This window comes from Copadichromis virginalis, linkage group LG1 (genome assembly GCF_057382275.1).
Source record: "Copadichromis virginalis isolate Kocher_CV1m ecotype Utaka linkage group LG1, C_Virginalis_male_GT1.1, whole genome shotgun sequence".
Taxonomy (NCBI): Eukaryota; Metazoa; Chordata; class Actinopteri; order Cichliformes; family Cichlidae; genus Copadichromis; species Copadichromis virginalis.
The window spans coordinates 19,521,181-19,541,273 of NC_140618.1; the positions used below are offsets into that span (position 1 = coordinate 19,521,181).

The window sequence follows — 20,093 nt, forward strand, 5'->3', positions numbered from 1 at the left end:
CAGAGCTGTTAGCTGTTTGTTGTGTCACAAGGAAGACATCAAGAAGGAAGCCGCAGGGGAAAATGGAAAACGAATACAGGAGGAAGATGAAGGAGAAACTTGGCCTGAGGCGAGACATCTTTAAGGAGTTCCTGGCGGAGTTTCTGGGGATATTTTTCCTGATAGTGAGTACCTCCCTCTGCACCTGTCATCCAGCTTAAATAGACGCTTTAAAGCTGCGAGCCAGCAGCCTATGATAATAAGGTGTCAAACTGGGTCTCCAGGGACTGTAACTGCTGTCTGTCACGAGTCTATTAACAGACTATATATCTTGAAAATATCTTTGTCTTTCATGTGCTCAGCTTTGATTTGCTGCTGACAGACTGTAAAAATCACAACAAAATGTTTCTGATTTAGGGAATGTTTCTCTTCAGGCAAGCAAAGGCATCCCGCTCTACAAATTTTGAAAATTTGCAAATATGTTATTTCATCATAATTCTTATGTCACATGGGGGGGGCTGAACATGGACTTAAATTATAGCAGGAATAGGAAGTGTGTTTATTTCCCACCCTGGTGTTTTCATTCATTCAAGCGGTGGCCTGCTTTACAGTTATGTTCCTCTATCCACCTGTCCACCCCGACCTCCAAAGCCTGTGACACACCATCAACAGTTTCCTTTTTTATTTGCCTTTAAATCACCCACACCCTTTACCTAATTAAGTGGGGGACTCATTACTGTTTCCAGCTACAAATTGTACTAATTGCTGCAGATGGTGGTCAAAGGGGGCTAGTGTTAATGGTGGGTATAATTGGACCAATTAAATTAAACACAGTGAGCCTCTCTGTCTCTGCTGTTTACGTTTCTGTTCTTGTTTGTGTTCCAGCTCTTTGGATGTGGTTCGGTGGCCCAGATGGTCCTGAGCAGAGCAGGTCTCGGTGACATATTGAGCGTCCACATTGGTTTCACTCTTGGAGTCATGATGGCCGTCTATATTGCAGGGGGAGTGTCAGGTAAAAGTTCCCCTCGCGTTAATTATGTCGCCCCTTTTTTTAAACAACTAACAATTTGAATATCAGATTGTTAGCAGATGAATCGATTGTTTTGGTCACTCAAATGTTAAAAACAGCCAAAATACTGAGTTTAAAAGTAACAAAAGTAACAAAGGAAAGGACACATTCCCACAATACAGACACATAATTGTGTAATAACTATGTGTTTAGGGTCTACCTGCAGGCACATGATAAAAATGCTAGTTTCAATTTGTTGTCACATTGTTTTCCCTCACTAATTCAGTTGTTTTCTTATATAAAATACTTAATGTTACTTAATAATTCACCCTGGAAAACAAAACTAGGCTGGTAATGAAGGTCACTCTGCTCCAGATGACTTTTCTCTGTGTTTAAATGATAACACACAGGTCTTAATGTAAAGTTTATATTTTTATGATCCTTGTGACACTAAATTACTGCCATTATTTAATTATCCTCTCTAATGGGCTACATTTCTGTTTAATAGTAGTCTGAATGGTCTAAGTCTGGAAATTTTGCACCAATGGGACTTTATCGGGTGCATTCCTTGAGGATTAAGCAGACCCTGCTCGGCTTTGCCAGCAATGACAGGGATAGAAGGGGATAGTTGTTAAATGTCACGGTGCTTCTCACAGGCTGTCTGAGCCAAAGTGAGCGTCCATTAATCAGTGATTACAGTATCCAGTGTGTCAAGGGTTGCATTGTGCAGACTCCATGAGATGTATGGACATTTCATCAGTATTTGAAGGGGAAAAAGCTTCAAGGCTGAAATAAGAGATTATATAAATGCTGTGGCATCTGAAGGCTTAGTCACCGCTGAAAAGAAAAGTTTAATGTATCTGAAGTAAGGGGAAGCGGCAAGTTCAGTGGTAACATGAGCTTACCAGCACCTTTGTTTAAAAGTGAATATTTGCTGTTTCATGAGGGTTACGTGTGCAATTCTTTGCAGGCTTCAGAGTTTGTTTTTGGCTTTGGAGAAGACAGAGTTTCATAAATAAAATTTGGGTTTTTAAAAACAAAAAACAAACAAACATAGTATAATAAGTGAATTCATTTTTTAAAAATTATTATTATTTTTTAAGAATCAAAGACTGAAATATCCAATTTACGCTAAATCAAGGAAGCCAAACATACGGCCTGGGGGCCAGAATCGGCCCAGCAAAGACTCCAATCTGGCCCGAACCAAAGCAATTTATGGTTAAACAATCAAATGATTAAAAAGTACATGTTTTTTCACCATCTGCCATAAAAACTGATTTTTTGTTTGCTTGGTTTTACTTTACAGTGACTTCACAGTTACAAAAGCAAACAAAACATTGAAATTTTCAGTGAATTAAAAACTTTATATTTCATAATTACAGGACAGTCTGAGTAATGAACAACCAGAAGTTTGTCTGTAATTTCACACACTTATCACATAGTTTTACTGGTCCAATATGGCCCACTTAAGATCCCATGTATGTTGTATGTGGCCTGCGACATTAAAAGAATTTATAAATATAAATATATATATATATATTAATGTCATGTAGGCTGTACTTCGTTAAAGGTCTTAGTATTTGGTTAACTACGCAAGCTCAACACCCATAATGTGGTTGAATTTTTCCTGCCTTTTCTTTACTTTTTTCCACCTATTTCCATTCCTTTTTTTTTTTTTTTTTTGCTGTTAGGGATGATTGCTGTGAGCACTGAGACTCATGGTTCAGTTTTACTTGCGCGACATGATTAATAAGAATAGTTTAAAGCTTCAGAAGAGTCGCTGAAAAACTTGAGGACAGCAAGGTTAATATATGAAGAGCTTTTGCTGCATGACTGAGCCATTCAGCCCTGGGGTCCACGGCTCAGTGGGAATCTTCTGTCCAACGACATCTCTGAAGATGATCATAGGTATTGGACTAATGAGCTTTACTGGGGCATGGGTCTCTGGAGAGGAGGGGAGTCAGGTGTGGCAAGCCTGGCTTTCTAGGCTCCCCTGGCAGGGAGGCTCCATAGGAGAAGAAAACACAATTGTTTTCACTTTGTAGTCTGAGATTTTAGATGACAGTATACGGTAAGTGTGACACATCATGGTCACTCTAATGACCCGCAGCCTACGTGTGCCTTAAGCAGATTCAGGCAGATTATGTCAGATGCAATTCAGACAGGCAGGTCTGGCTGGTTGTCGTGGTCTGTGTTTGTGAACAGGATGGGGAGATTAACAATGGGCGCATGGCCGATACCCCCAGTGGTGTTACCACATCTAGGTCAAAGCCAAGAACCCAGAGTGTTAAATAAATGACCCCACACTGCCATCACAGCCCAATAACAATTGGCTGGAATGTGTTCAAACACGCCTCTTCAGGACAATGCAGAAGAAAAAGTATTGACTCTGAAGGCACACAAACCCGGTGCCCTTTGTTTGAAAGTATCCTGAAGATTGTTAGCAGAGGGTTTGATCACAAGCATGAAATGATCAGACAGGACGTCACTAAGTGTTTTAATCTACTGCACACTGGTTTCACCTCATCTGGTAAGACATAAGAGACTTTTAAATGCCTGGCCAAGTCCTCCTCTTTGGTCTCAGATGTTTGACATCTGATTTAGAGCTTAAATGGTTAGTCAATTAATTTGTCAATCAACATTTGATAATTATCGTTTAAAGGGTAACTCCGTCAATTTCACAAATCTAAGTTTGTTTGCAGGTCTAGGGGAATATTTCATGATGTGGGGGAGGGGAGAAAGGCCTGATGTAGCTTAACAAGGAAGAAGACTATGGAATAAAGAAGTTAATGATGTCTGTAGCCATGCTGGATCTTCTTTGATTATTTTTAAAAAAAAACAGCCTTACAGTGAGCCTAGGTGTAATATAAGAGTCTCATGCTCAATGCAAAGTATTCAGAGTGATAAACTCAGTGTTTGAGGTTATAGGGCTTTGAGAACTGTGTGGCCATCATTCATCATAGAAAACAGGTCTTAATTTTTGCCAAAGCTTTTTTGTGTCATAAAATCATTGTTGATTACTATTGTTTCTCATCTTTGACTTGTAAATGCTGCAATGCTATGTTCCTAATGCATTGTTGCATTGTTCCAGGAGCCCATGTGAACCCGGCAGTCTCTCTGGCCATGCTGATCCTGGGGAAGCTGCCTCTAAAGAAGTTCCCCATATACGTGGCAGCACAATTCCTGGGGGCTTTTGTTGGATCATGTGCCGTCTATGGATTGTATTATGGTGGGTGTAAATTTCGCCAGTACCAAAAGGCAGGATTTTTCTGAGGAAACCCGGAATAACCATCCAACAATAACAATAATCACAAACCAGATGTACATGTTAAAGAGCCGAAACAATGATGCTTCTCATTATTATAGTTGATACTGTTTTAATGCCTGAATTCTTTTTTAAATATTAGATGAGCTTCATGGCAGTAATTTTATAAACATTTCTTTTGCAGATGCTTTGATGGACTTTACCAAAGGAGAATTTATTGTTACAGGTGAAAATGCCACAGCCACCATATTTGCAAGCTATCCTTCAAAACATCTGTCTGTCCTAAACGGGCTTGGTGATCAGGTGGGCCTTTAGACCTGTCACTTATATTTTGTAATTTAGATCTTAATGACTTTTACACTCCTTTACATATTTTTGTCAGTTGATCACAGTATATTGTGGATGTAGAAGTAGAAGTGCCCTGAGTTTGGGACTACATGCATACACAAGTAAGAGCAGAAAGCAAATATATTTTCAAATCATGTGTGTTTATGAAACCTACCGTAATACATTGAGCTTTAGATATATAATTGAGGTAAAAGAGCTTGGCCAGACTTACCCTTTTAGTAAAAGCATAACATTTGATAGACCTTTACAAGCTATATAAATGGCCTGATAAGCCTAAAAAGACAAAACAAAACATGTTATTGAATCAATGTGAATTATAACCTTACAAAATATTAATTTCTTTTATATAAAATTAATAATCCAAAAAAGAAAAAATTATATATAAGACATTTTATTATAATACACCAAACCTTTTTGTCCGCAAACTCCTCCTCCATGATCAGGGATACAAAGGTACATTTCAGGCGGCTGAAGGTTCTTATCTATATCAGACATGACATCATCATCACCATCATGTTGCCAAGCAACCCCAAGCAAATTATCCAGGCCTGTAACACTGTATACAAAATTTCACAGCAGTTATGTTCATTTAGTTTAAAATTTGAATACTATCATATATCATGATGCCATCATGTTGCCTGGCAACCACCTAACAATGGCATTTATGTGATAGAGGAGAACCTCATCATTGCAGTGCGCCCAAAAAAGACATGACATGGTTAAAGATAATCTGGAGTAAAAAAAAGACCCACCAACCCTACTTATTATTTTCTAAATGAGATACAGTATGTCAGTTTGCCAACAGCACAAACACTACTGTAACATGGGTATGCAAAAGTATAATAACATTTCCAAATTAACTGACATGTTCACTGTTTTAGAGATGTTTTAACAATAAGTGTGTCATAATATGCTTATATTGTTGATAAACATGATATTAAATAAACTAACATCAAATAATCATCAAATAATATTCCTGTTATTATCTCATTATGGAATATATTTAATGTACAGTGAAGTCCTTCAAACACTGCAGCAGCTGCAGCAGCAACTATAGCAAATATGTTCAGAGTTGTGCTAACTGCCTTATTTTTTATTGTTTAAGGTAATTGCAACCGCTGCACTGGTCATATGCATCCTGGCTATCACTGACAGGAAGAATATCGGCGCTCCAAAGGGCATGGAGCCTCTGAGTATTGGCCTGATCATCGCAGGCATTGGAGTGTCCATGAGTCTGAACTGTGGCTATCCAATCAACCCGGCTCGAGACCTTGGCCCCCGTTTCTTCACAGCTTTGGCTGGATGGGGCATGGAAGTTTTCAGGTAACTTAGCTGTCTGATATTTAAACAAAAGGTGGTTGTTATCGACTGTTAAGTGCATTTTATTGAGACTTTGGGAAGAATTTCATTTATTGAGTTTCTGTTCTTATTGCACATGATGAGCAGCATTTGCACCATCTTCACTCCTGTGACAACTGAATTAATATTTCAATGAGAGCGAGGAGCAGAGGGCAATCCAATGCAGATAGATATAAAATATTCAGCGCTTTGTTACTGAAATGAAACAACTGGATGTTCCTCAGTTTTATTCCTTTTTACCTTCAGCTGGTCCTGTTTTGTGTTTTTCCACAAAAAGGTTTTAATCAGATTTGGAAGATCACAAAAAGGGTTATTTTGTCTACACATGTAGTGTGCAGTACTCAATACCTGCTGTTATTAACACTCAACCACTGCACTATGTATATTATAATATACACTTACATATTTTTTGTCTATTTTTTGCATAGTATTATTAGTGTTAGGTTATGCTGCATCTATTTATCTTATCTTATCTTATCTTATCTTATCTTATCTTATCTTATCTTACTTACTACATTAATGGCACTTTTTGGGGTATTTTAAATCACTAGTAACAGCTGCTATAAAAGATGAAAACTAACTGTCACATGTGCATTCATGTAAGTCCATCTGTCCATCGGTATATGCAGTAGTTAAAGTGGGGTTCTTTGATTAATCTCCACTAACTTAAAAATATATTTAACACCCCTTATAAAAAACAAATACATCATTTTGACCCCGATTCCCTCATGCTATCTGTGAGCCAAAGGAAATTCTAACAAGTTGAGAAATATTATTTCAAAGTTGCTACAAAAGCGTTCAATTAATCATCGCCACGAAAACGGCTAATCGTCAAACTGTTGGCTATGCTCTGGGAAGATAGCGTCATTGGCAGGATGGAAACATTTTTGAAGCTGTGACACGATGATGTTGATTTATATGTTGATTTTGGCTTTATTGACAGATCTCTCTTCGGTTTTAAGCAAGCCAAGCTAAAGCACCGTCTAACAATCCAACACCCTAATAACCCAAGCAAATCCTCCAGTAAACCTAAAAGATCTGTATATAAAATAAAGAATGAAGAAAAATAATCAAAGAGCAAAACGTTGCAAATGTAAGGAGGTTACACATCCATTCTCTAAGTAAGTTTATGGAAAAACTGAGGAATGGAGAAAATCATACATCATCGATCTCTGTGTTTAGCACAGACAACATTTCACTTCATACTTCCCTGATTTTAAAACTAAAGTTTAGGACTGTTTGTGCCCCAGTCGCAACAAACTGGTGGATTTATCCTGAAATACCAGCAGGTGTCTCACGCAGTATTTAGGCCAACCCGTTAAGTATCCTGAACTCTCAGAGCATGACAACTTTGCTCCCACTCCCTCTTACCCATGTGAGTCAGTCCTGACTCAATGAAGACTCAGTCAGGAGCTCAGGACACGTTTCTATGTGGAAGATGATATTAAACTCAGCTGTAACTGTCAGGTGCATCCCACTGGTTTCAGGCGGGGTGTTATCAGTGCAATTAGAAAAAAAGAAAAAAGTTGTGCTTTAATACTTTCTATATGTAAATGTTCGAACAAAGAATTTTTAACAACAGTGCAATGTTCTGTAAAATTTCTCTCCTCCCTCTAAGAAGTGATTTAAAGGGTCATGAAGGTTGCACACAGAGCTCCCCGCATCTGACAGGGTACACACTCGTGACATAGAGACACAGAAAAACAACAGTGTCACGGTCCGCTGTGACGGACCGAGTGGAGAATGCGTGTAATGGACCCAGGTGCGTACACAAGTGAACAGACAGGAGTGAGCTTTAACAGAAGGCGAGCCTTTATTATGGCTGAAAACAAGGTGTGCAAATACAGCAGGGATGGCGTGGCTAAACAAAAACCTAAACTGGGAACAAACTATGGTGAGGCTATGGCTTGGAAGACAACAGACCAGGCATGGAAACACGGAGGGTGGGAACACAGACGACGCGACACAGACTGTAGGAAACACAGAGACTAAATACACATGAGGGATGATCAGGGGAAGTGGCCACACATGGGAACGCAGCTGACACACATGAGCTTAACGACAGGACAGGAGGAGTGAGCTGAATACACAGACAGTGAATGCAGGCCTTCAAAGTAAAACAGGAAACATGAGACATGAACCGGGGAGACGTAGTACAGGGGGAGGTGACATAACTGACAGCATGAACTTGACAGTACAAGACACACAGACATAAACACACGAAGGGCAAGGGAGACGTAATGCAAGGGTAACATAATTACAAAAAGGACTGGACTACCTTAAAGAACCTAAGCAAACAATAAACATCAAAATAGGTTAAGCATAACACACTGGGTCACACGACCCAGGACCATGACAAACAGGCAATTTAGAGTTGACAGAAACCCTAACAGTTTAGAGAAACCTGCAGAATCCAGGTGTTGTGACATTTCTGTGAAATGTTTTGCTTCTTGGAACCAAAAATTATCTGGAAATTTGGGAAATTGAGACAGTTTTTTTGTATTTAGCACCCTTCAGACCACATAAATATGTATGTGGATTCCTAAATTAACCACTTACTAATCTTAGAAAGATCAAGAAGTACTGACCACTCCAAACCACCATCAAAATGATGCTGTGTCATCAAAGTGTACCTTTTATATTTTTCCAGTATGTTGCAAACATACGTGGGTTCAGTGTGTCTCCATGTCTCACTTTCACTTTGGACTTTGACTGGAGTGCAAACAGAACTGTCTGGCTACATGTAAATTACCTGAATGCTTTATAACAGTGAACTTTGTGTCAGCTGTCTGACCAACTATTCACAAATCGGTAATGTCTGTAGTGAAAATATTGGACAGAGACCCCAAGAAGTAGTATCACTGAACAGACTATCATTTACACCGTCTTCACTTAGACTTCTGGTCCTAACAGAGTTAGAAAACACTCCTCTGATGGCTCATCTCAGTCTCCGAGTGTTGAATCAGATTCTTATTCTTAATTTAGAAGATCTCTCCCCAGAATCTTTGTGATATTAGAAAACCACATCAGCTGTTGAACGCTGAAGTATTAGAATTTTCAGGAGCTGATCTCATCAATTGCTGGCAAATATACAGTGTTGGGCTTTTTAACTAACTCCTGTAGGATTCAAGCTTCCAGATATTCCAGGTCATGTTTAGTTTTTCCAGTTGTTGCTTCATTCTCCCTCAGGTTTCCCTTTTATGAAGACAGTATCCTCTGGGTTTCTCTGCCCAAAGCAAATTCTTTGTACCAAATCAAAACTAAAGCTTTCGTAAAAGTACCCCTCAGAACTGATGGCAGTTTTCTGAGGCATTAGGCCTATAATCTTCATTCCCATCTGATCCAGCTGGGTTTTAACTCAAAATGTTTATTTTGGGTTGGCAACATAACACAGTTTAATAGTACAGTTTGCCTGAAGACAAAGCGTTTGTGCTGTTTGTTTGTGGATTTGCCCTCAGCGTCCGATCATCATTGGCTGTGCCCTGATCCAATCTCTTTAACCCCTGGACCTGAAAGTGTCTGAGCACAAACTAAGACCCAGGTGCTCTCTGAATAATATAGGGCATATAAATGCAGACTTGGATTTTTTTTTTTTCAACAAGCCTGAGAAATATAAATGTTCTGGTGTTATCTGTTACTGCACTACAGCCATAAATATCTCATGTGTAGCAATGTTTCTATACTAATGGGTAGAAATGCACTTAAGAGGTTTGTATCACTGTGGTAAATCTGATTAAAAATGCAACAAAACAAAAGAAAAAATGGAAGTCGGGCTGAGGATTTCCTGACATTCCGTTTCTTTTCTCGCTGGGTAGAAATGCACTGAAGAGGTTCGTATCACTGTGGTAAATCTGATTAAAAATGCAACAAAAGATTAGGTCCAAAACATCTGACAATTCTTTGGGAAGGTTGAACGCCTGGAAAAATGATTTAAAGAAGGACATATCCATGGAACAATGTGCATTGGTTTGCGCAAAAGCTCATAAACAAACTATTAATTCTAGACTAAGGTTGTTGCAATACAAATGGTTAATGCAAATATATGTTACTCCGGAAAAATGAAATAAGTACAACTCTAATATTCCAGACACTTGTAATAAATGTAATGAAGATAAAGGTAACTTTTGGCATTGTATTTGGGATTGCAGGAAGATAGGCTCTTTTTGGGTTGCAGTAACACAAACTATGAAACAAATATTATCCAAAGAGGTTGTTTTGGATCCTGGCTTCCTTATTTTGGGATTGTACCCGGAAAACATGAAGTACACAAAAAGTGACAGAATGTTTATTGATATGGGTTTGTTACAAGCAAAAGGATTAATCGCACTAAAATGGAAAAGAACAAGGGAACCGAGTATCACACAGTGGATAAAACAAATGATGGTGGCTTTGCCATTGGAGCGGATAACATGTATACTGAAAAGGAAATTGGATGTTTTTGAGAAGGTGTGGAGACCATTTGTGAATTTTGTAGAAGGATTTGTATTATCTGAGGAGGACGAGGACTGAGGGCAATGACATTTGATTTGGGATAATGATAAATTTAGGCCTTTAACGGAGTGATAAATCTGATGACTTTTTTGTTTTCTTTTTGCTGTCTGAGAGGAGTGTATGTTCATGTAGTATTTAGAATGTTGGACTGTTTGTAAGTCATTAAAATGTAAAAAAAAAAAAAAAAAAGATATTGTTGGAAAAAAAATGCAACAAAAGACAACATGTAGTAAAACAAAAGAAAAAATGGAAGTCGGGCTGAGGATTTCCTGATATTCCGTTTCTTTTCTCGCTCACTATTTGCATTTGATGGTGTCAATGTGACCCACTGAGTGTCTGCCTCCCAGCCTGATCATCTTAGCCGTGGCCATAGATTAAAGTCTATAATCCGGGTGCCTCTCTCCTCAAGTCTACTTCCTGAATGTCTGCTGGACCTTGTTTACTTTCAGGCCTGCTCTTTTAATTGAAGCCCTTTCACCTATTGCTACATTAACCCACAAGACTCTAACTCCCTCTTCTAAGTAAAAGAGTCTTTGCGGGGGGGGGCAGAGTGAAAATGAGGACACAAGCAGCTGGTCCAACAAACAGAGCTTCTTAGTCTTTATTGTAATCTGGGATAACTTGTCTCCGGTAGGAGGATACTAACATAAACAAAGAGACTAGTGAAGCAGTTCACAATATGTCTTTTAAACCTACTAATTAACCTACCTAATTAATTAATAAAATTAGAGATCATACAAAAGAAAAAAAAATAATACAACATTAATTGTGCTGCATTTGTGCCATGTTTGCAGTCTTTTATTTTTTATAGCATTTAAAACAACATCCAAGTTGCAATTTTGATTCAAAAATATAGCTAGCATATCTGCCTATCTGAGGCATTATGACTATAATCTTCATTCCCATCTGATCCATTTGGGTTTTTTTTTTTTAACTCAAAATGTTAAAACAACAACAAAAAAAACCATCTCACATGTGTCAGCATGTGTCAGTGCGAGATGGACAAACACAAGAGACTCATCAGCCAAAGGCACGTAATAAACACCATCTATGTCTGAAATAAAGACAATCCTAGTAGCTAGTTACACCATAATTGCTTATATTAGCATAGCAGTATCATCCATGAACCCACTGTGATGTGGACAGATTAATCGGCCACAATATCACCAATAAACCTGCAAATCCTTAGATCAATAAAATGGGATAAAACATGTTACCTACTGAGCATTGAAGGTGGTGGTAGGTAGGTTTAATTATCTTAGGACGGAGACGGACTCTTCAGGTTTTAGCCACAGACTGTATGTAAAAGATGGACAGAGCTGATGAAGTCCCATTTTGAGCCATTTTGAGATGAGACAATAAGGGGTATGTCTGACTTTGAAGCCATATGCTTATTAGCTGCTGACTTGTTTTTGGCTCATTAGTTGTTAAGTTGCCAGCTAATGAATATTTCCTGGATAATCCTCCTTTCTGAAACTTAAAGTTATAAAACATTACAAAATGGACTCAATGCTTTATACAGTATAACCAGAAAATACTTCCAAAGACCATAAACTCAACAGTAAAGTATTGTGGAGCAGGGAAATTATTTTACTGCTATTGTTAAATAATCATCATTATTACCATTGCATTAATAATATAATCTGGAGTTTATATTGCATCCAGGGGTTGAACAGTGTGTGTCTTTCAGAAAGGCTAAAAGTCACAGGCTGACAGGAAACAGGCTTGCAGAGAGTTTGCAGAAGCAGGAAGTTATTTTGAGCAGCAGGCTAAGACGAGGCTTTAACAATGTAACAGATAGCTTTAAGAAGGCCTTAAGATGTTATGCATACAGTTATTATGTTGACCTTGTATTTCAGGTGCAGTTATGACTATTTTATACACAATGCATATCTGTGCTTATTAAAGAGTTGGAGCTCGGTCAATTAATTGGGGGTTGGAAGCTTTGTTCGGCGCGATGTCCGGACAATCTATTGTGCAAGTGACTTGGAGCCATAGAAGGAATTGCAATACATGCTTACAAAACACTTATATCAGGTCATTTTATATTAAGGTTTTAGTAGAAGTTCTTGGTTAAAACATTTATTTAGTAGAAGACATACATATAGTCTCAGTGAGCCTCTGGTCTGGTGAAAGGTCAGAAGTGCAACAGGTGAATTGAGAAAGAGCATGTGAGGTCGTGACACACACACATGAGTTAGATTTATTTAGAGGAGAGATTAGTCATGTCTCGGCAAGAAAGAGGAACAATTCACTTTAAGACAAGAACGGAAAGTACCAGCCATGAAAATAGAAGATGATCTTCTGGGTTAAAAGTCATTGTGGTGTTGATCTGATCTATGTATAAAATGTATCTGTGACGCATGAAGGGGCGTCAGTAAACAAGCCCTGACGGTATAAAATCTGTGTATGCTTTGAGGAAGTCGGAGATCACTTGCTGTCGGCGTACAGAGTGTTCTTCCCACACGTGTGTATTCATTAAAATCATTGTTTGACCAAGACCTTCTGGACCATGGGTGGTTTGTACTCTCCTTCCTCAATTTTGAACCTTAACAGTATTTACTGTGGTCCCAGTAGAGAGACATCTATTGGACTGTGAGTCATTCTGCAAACATAGCTTTCGCCCCCTGATGGCCATTAAAAGGAATGCAAGTTTAGGGTACTGGTTCCTGTTTTCGGACCCAGAAGCTACATCTAAGTTATCAGATAATGCTAGCTAGTTGCATTTCACAGAATGAGATATCTGCTAGTTAGGGCTAAGTAACATTAATTTGAAAAACAAAAACCACTAGAATTTAACTCAAAACTGGCACTCAGGTTTCTTGGGCAGTCTACAGGTATAATTAACAATAATGTTAGTCATATTGTTTGTCCAACACACTCTACAAACCTAGCCATGAAGTAACTCATACTCTACTGGCACCAACCTTTGAAACTCAAAGTGAAGTCAGAGTTGTAAAAAACAAAATTTTTGTATCAGGTCATAACTTTGTTTATTCCTGATGTGACGATGGCTATGTCGAGCATTAGAAGAATGATTTTAACTCACTTTTGGAGCTGGCCTCAAGTGGCCACTGGAGGAACTACAGTTTTTGTTACATTTTTCAGCACTGGAGGTTCCTGCTCAGTTCTAGCAAATCAACATAAAACTACTCTTTGAAACCAAAACATAAATGTAATATTTTCGTATTGTTTGTAGTGTTTTTTAAAATCCTAACAAGACATTTCCGTCAGCTGTCTGTCTTAATGATTATCCCGTTTATTAGAGTCTAAATAAAAATATTAGAATTTCACTCTTGTTAGTGATTCCTCGGCATGAATCTAACATCAGCCTCTCTCTGTATGGTAAACTTTTTACTTCATGATCCTAGTTTGTTTGTTTTTTAGGACTGCGCAATAAGCAAATTTTTATTTTTAAATCCTTAATAAGACCAGATACGTTTGGGGCTGTGTTTTTGTGACATCATAATCTCTGCGTATGTCCCCTGTCTGCAGAGCTGGAGGCTGCTGGTGGTGGATTCCTGTGGTAGGGCCCATGGTGGGTGGCGCAGTGGGAGCAGGTGTTTACCTTATCTTCATTGAGCTGCACCACCCTGAACCTGAAAAACAAGAGGAGAACAATGTCCAGGACAAATATGAGATCGTAACTATGACTTAATACTAAAAAAAAACAGGTGTTAGCATGAAAACTGAAATCTATTTCTACTATAAAAAAATATCTGAGTATATTTACAGTGAATAGTTGCATGAAGCATGTACGTGAATGGAACATTTTATAGTCATTTATTTATATACACATGAATATTTTATGAAGCCTTTAAAGTCTCTCTTTTTTAAAAGTCTATACGACTTCAGGTATCAGGGTTTATCTTCCAGGGGCTCTTTTATATATCAAATTTGACTAAAATAATATATCAACTATACAAAAAATATATTCTCTTTAGTATCATAATAATAAAACCTTATATAAAGTGTTTTTTCTGCATTAATCAGTAGCTATGCAGTATTTTTAATCTCCTATTTCCTAACTGGGACCATCTTCTCCTGTTAGAAATATTTGCCAAGTTTCTGAACAATATTGTTTTTTTATGTGCTTCTGTCAAACAAGTGGGCATTAAATATACAGCATGTATTTGAAAACTGCTGAAAGGTAGCAATTTATGATATGTTTAGGTAGTGGCATTAATTGGTATCGTGGAGTGTCTTCGCTCTGTGTCACACCATCCTTTGCGTGCATGTAAAAATGTACGATTGCTGCATCTTGCTGTTGTCGTTTTGTTTTTTTAACGTGTATATGTAGAAAGTCGAGCCTTAAAATGACGATACTGGTATAAGTTTATATTTTCATTTATGTATGCTCGCATAAACTTTTCTTCTCTGCAAAGAATGTAGCACATGTCACTGAATTCCTTCATGTTCTTTGTAGCGGTAGTGTCACTGTATCACAGGCAGTATGCAAACACTGACTGTAACTGTTTACATTAAAACCTTCTCGCAGCTAATGTGGGAAATGTGTAATAAAGGCTGAAAATTCCCTCCAAAGCACACAATCATTGAGCCTCTTGATTCAGATTAGTTTGTGATATTTTGAGATTATCTTATCTGCACTATTTACTCTTGATACGTATTTGTTTAAGACATGATTTGAAATGTCCAATTTTGCCCGATCTTGCAGCCTTGAAGAATCTAATTTACATCTTCATATACTCTAAAACAGGGGTGTCAAACATAAGGCCCGGGGGCCAGAATCAGCCCAGCAAGCAAAGAAAGGCGACAGGTTTCATTTTCACTACATAAGATCAACGTGGGCTGCATGTGGCCCACCATGTATAATGCGTTTGACATGCCTCATCTATATGTGAATCACTGCTTAGATGGGCTGAGCCATATGTGCAGTAAAGAAAAAAGCCAGACAAACAAACAAATAAATTAAACCAATCACATCACCTGTTTGGTCTTCATAAGGCTGTTTTTCAGCATAACATGACGTTAAACACAGCCTTGAAGATTGGATCACTCAGAATAGGCACTGCTGTCAGAAAACAGGAAGCATATAATCTCTGCTAATGCATGGATGCTGATATTGGCTGTCAGTTGAAGAAAAATAGCCGTTCTCACATAATTACTATGCTGAGTGTCATTTTACAGCAACGCAGTGGTTTAGTGATATAAAAGCACTCAAAGCACTTAAAAGTTGTTTGTTTTGTGAACCAAAAATTACTATTTATCTGTGGTGATTTTAACATTGATTTGCTAAATCCAACAAGGTTAAAAGCCATTGATGACTTTACTGACACAATGTACAGCTTATCACTATATCCAACAATAACAAAGCCAAGCAGAATAACTTCACATAGCGCCACTATTATTGACAACATTTTTACTAATGTCATGGATTTCCAAATTAATAGTGGCCTGCTTGTCTGTGATATAACTGACCACTTACCAGTTTTTACTTTGTGTGACTGTGATTTAAAAAAAATAGATACCAAGATCATGATAGCAAAGCGAACAATAAATGAAGAAGCAATTCATGCCTTCAATTTCGATTTAGCACAACAAGATTGGAGTTCGGTGTATGAAGAGTCAGATGTGGACAAGGCTTATGATAATTTTCTAGATATTTTTACTATGTGGTACAATAAACATTGTCCTGTAAACGAACACATGACAAAGAAAAAAAAGATAAAAAGTCCTTGGCTCACAAAAGGAATTATTAATGCTTGCAAAAAGAAAAACAATCTGTATAAACAGTTTATCAAAGTAAAAACAAAAGAAGTGGAACAAAGATATAAAGCATATAGAAATAAATTGACTGATATTATAAGAACGAGCAAACAACTTTATTATAGAAGAAGATTATATGAAAATAAAAACAATATAAAAGGAACTTGGGATGTGTTAAACAACTTAATTAAACAAGGATCTTCTGGAACATCATATCCTGAATATTTTACTGATGCAAATGGTGAAAATCACAACATGAGTAATATTGTCGATGGGTTCAATAAATTCTTCATAAATGTTGGCCCTGAACTAGCAGCGGACATCCCGTGTCATAAAAATGAAAATATCAGTAATATAAAATCAAATCCCTTTTCACTGTTCCTCTCAGCTACAAATGAGCAAGAAGTAATAAATATCACATTAAAATGTAAAAGTAAGTCTTCAATGGATTATCATGACATAAATATGTCTGTAGTTAAACAGGTTATTCTGAATATTGCTAGTCCCTTAACATATATCTGTAATTTATCATTTCAGTCCGGTTGTTTTCCAAAAAAAATGAAAATTGCGAAAGTAATACCACTATATAAAAGTAATGACAAACACAGTTTTACCAATTATAGGCCTATTTCTCTACTGCCTCAATTCTCAAAAATTCTAGAAAAACTTTTTAATTCAAGATTAGAAAAATTCCTTGAAAAACATCAAATAATAAATGTTGGTCAGTATGGTTTCAGAACGCAAAGAACCACTTCAATGGCGATAATTGAGGCAGTAGAAGAAATTACTGATACACTGGATAAAAATAAATATGCAGTTGGTATTTTTGTTGACCTCAAAAAGGCCTTCGACACAATCAATCACTCAATTTTACTGGATAAATTGGAAAGATATGGTATTCGAGGGAAAGCTGGTAACTGGTTAAAAAGTTACCTAACAGGTCGGGAACAATATGTTAGCATAGGGCATTACCATTCAGAGAAACTTGGTATTACATGTGGTGTTCCCCAAGGGTCAGTGTTGGGACCAAAACTTTTCAATGTATACATAAATGATATTTTTGATGTTTCTCAAGTACTTAAACTCATACTGTTCGCAGATGACACCAACATATTTTTCAGTAGCGATGATTATACTGATCTTGTAATGACCGTAAACAGGGAGCTAAAATTAATAAAAAAATGGATGGACATAAATAAATTATCATTAAATATAAATAAAACTAAAGCAATGTTTTTTGGTAATTTAAAATATAATATAGAATTACCAATTATCATTGAAGGTGTACCAATTGATAATGTGAGTGAAAACAAATTTTTGGGAGTTATAATTGATAACAAAATTTCATGGAAACCCCACGTCAGACACATAAAAACCAAAATTTCCAGAAGCCTCGCAGTTTTGAACAAAGTGAAACCATACCTTGATAAAGATGCACTTCGTACTCTGTACTGTACCCTGGTTCTTCCATATCTTACATATTGTGTGGAAGTGTGGGGAAATACATATAAAAATACAACTAATCCATTAGTCACAGTACAGAAACGAGCACTGCGTATTATTCACAAGGCTGGTTATCTAGATCATACTCACAAATTCTTTCTTCAGGCAAAGTTACTTAAATTCCAGGATCTGGTTAATTACAATACATCCATAATTTTGTATAAAGCTTTTACTAAACTTTTACCGGCAAATTTACAAACTAGATTTGAAATTCGAGAAAAGGTTTATAATGTGAGAGGCTTTGGAGAATTCAAATTACCCAGAACTCGAACAACCCGTAAAGGCTTTTGTGTGTCTGTATGTGGTGTGAAAATCTGGAACAGTCTGAGTTTACAATTGAAACAATGCAAAAATATTCATAGATTTAAATTTCTCTACAAACAGTTGGTCTGGTCACAGTATACTCAATGATGGGTTTTAGTGTGCTCTGTAATGTCTGTCCTCTTACCATTGCTGGTATGGATTCCAAAATAAAAAATAAAAAATAAAGTGTGCGTATGTATGTACATATATGTACTTGTGTGTGTAGATATATATGTATGTATATGTATGTGTGTCTGTTACTTGTAGTTATTACTGCCTGTTACCTGTGGTAATGCAATTTATAATTTATATATTCTGTATTCAGTTATGAAGGCTCTAATTGTTGGTTGCGAGCTGCCGCTTAGATGCTTGTATCTGCCCGGGGCTGTTGATGGGTCTGTATGCAATGATGGGCGTAGCTGCGGGAAGTTTATTGTTTTTTTTTTGTTGATGAGTGAGTATAGGGGTGGGATTTAATAAGTTTTCTTCGTCCCACTCCTTTTTCAGGCAAGTTTTGTTTTTTGTTTTGTGTATTTTATGTTCAATATAGGTATTTGTTGTGCCTGAAAATGAATAAATAAATGAAATGAAATGAATGAACAGGAAATAATGATGACATAATCTCTGATGTTTGTCTGTGCACCATGCATGAACTGGTCCATTAAACGCTGCACTGTTAACTGTATGTATGCAACTGTTCATTAGTGAGATTATATTTCATTGTTTATTTTTCTAATACTTCTATGTTAGAGCTGTTTGAAATCACATGTACTTGTAATGTGTGACACATTTTCTTCTTTAACACGTGTCACTGTATCAATGTAGTAAACTGATAAGCAGCATTTAAAACGAATCAGTGAAGACAGGTTGTGAAGCTTAAACAGCTTCATGAAGAATGGATGCAAAGTGTTTTGCTTATCAGTGGTTTTTCCTCAGAAAGCAGCCTCTCACTACCCGAGCCTGCTGCATGCTGTGATCTAGATTAAGTGTTTATGGCAGCTTTGATTCCCCGTCAGTCTTTATGCTGTCACCATGTTTCCCTCATCTGTATGTAAATTTTTAAAGTACCATCACAAAGGCAGTCCTTGCCTGCTAAAACTGTGTGCACACACGTGAAGAAGGCATGGATGTACACAATCCTTGGCAAAGAGCAGGGTCATCAAGTTTGCTGTCTGAAAGTGTGTCAGGCGACATCATGTATTAAACAAACCTCAGCTTTAAATATAGCTGCTGTTCAGAACAGGTATAGAGAGTGTTTAATAGTAAGGTTAATATACCAAACACCTTACCTTACAATATAATATGCATTGAGGCTGCTGTTGTTCTGATTTGTGCCATATAAATAAAACTACATTTATTTATTTGCTTACTTTTCCTCAAAGCAATGAGCAAACCCAAAACTTTTTTTTTTTTTTACTAATATCGGACAGAAAGACAACAGATACAAAGACACCAAAATATAAGCCTGATACCACTGCACACACAATAATATGATTCATTGTTAATATAAAAGTACTGAATCAAGCAAATGTTAAAATTTATTTTGAAAGAGATATTACGTAGAGTTTTTAATAAAAAAGACAAACAAAATACAAATACACTTCTTTATAACGCAGAGATTATAAACAGAAATCAGAAGTGAAGACTGTGTACGCATTAAAAGGAAGAAAACAAAAACAGTAGCTTAAAACTGAAGAAAATATGATTCAGACGCTATACTATTTTGTTAATACCCAATATTACTAAATGAAAACAAATGCCTGCGGTTGTATTTTTTACCCACTCTGTGGGACGTTAAGAAAATTTTGTGTGCAGTATTGATCCACTGTGTGCCCTGGGTACACAGAGTGCTCTTCGTCAACTGTTTAAACATGGGTTTAAGCAATGCGGTAATAGTCCACATCTAATCCATGTCATGTCTTTAGCCAATAACACATAGTTCTATAAAAGCTACATAAAAAGTACATATTCTGTACCTCTACCCTGGTACCTGGAAAGGGTCTCGATTGAGGATCCAAGGTCACAGCACATCGTACCACATCCCCTGCCTATCATACCTCTGCTCTTTCACAATGTACACGATCCAGCCCCCAGCCAATCAGGATAAGA

General features: G+C 37.1%; 1 protein-coding gene and 1 long non-coding RNA gene across 2 annotated transcripts; one reads left to right on the top strand and one right to left on the bottom strand.

The window, feature by feature from the left end:
* On the top strand, positions 1 to 15,003 carry aqp9b (aquaporin 9b). Its single transcript, XM_085453371.1, has 6 exons — positions 1 to 164; positions 865 to 991; positions 4,080 to 4,217; positions 4,438 to 4,556; positions 5,707 to 5,924; positions 13,947 to 15,003. The coding sequence occupies exons 1-6, from the start codon at positions 63 to 65 to the stop codon at positions 14,107 to 14,109; spliced, it is 867 nt and encodes a 288-aa protein (XP_085309497.1). The 5' UTR covers positions 1 to 62; the 3' UTR covers positions 14,110 to 15,003.
* Positions 11,025 to 15,490, bottom strand: LOC146718651 (uncharacterized). The gene is made up of 2 exons (XR_014920030.1): positions 15,399 to 15,490; positions 11,025 to 14,050 (listed from the first exon to the last, which is right to left on the bottom strand). It is a non-coding gene; the product is annotated as an uncharacterized LOC146718651 (long non-coding RNA).
* Positions 15,491 to 20,093: the final 4,603 nt, after the last annotated feature.

Excerpts from the sequence above, each read along its gene's own strand:
- aqp9b (XM_085453371.1), top strand. The coding sequence starts at position 63 with ATGGAAAACGAATACAGGAGGAAGATGAAGGAGAAACTTGGCCTGAGG. Across the intron at positions 4,218-4,437 it reads CGTCTATGGATTGTATTATG|ATGCTTTGATGGACTTTACC; the intron begins GTGGGTGTAAAT and ends TTTCTTTTGCAG. Across the intron at positions 5,925-13,946 it reads TGGGGCATGGAAGTTTTCAG|AGCTGGAGGCTGCTGGTGGT; the intron begins GTAACTTAGCTG and ends CCCTGTCTGCAG.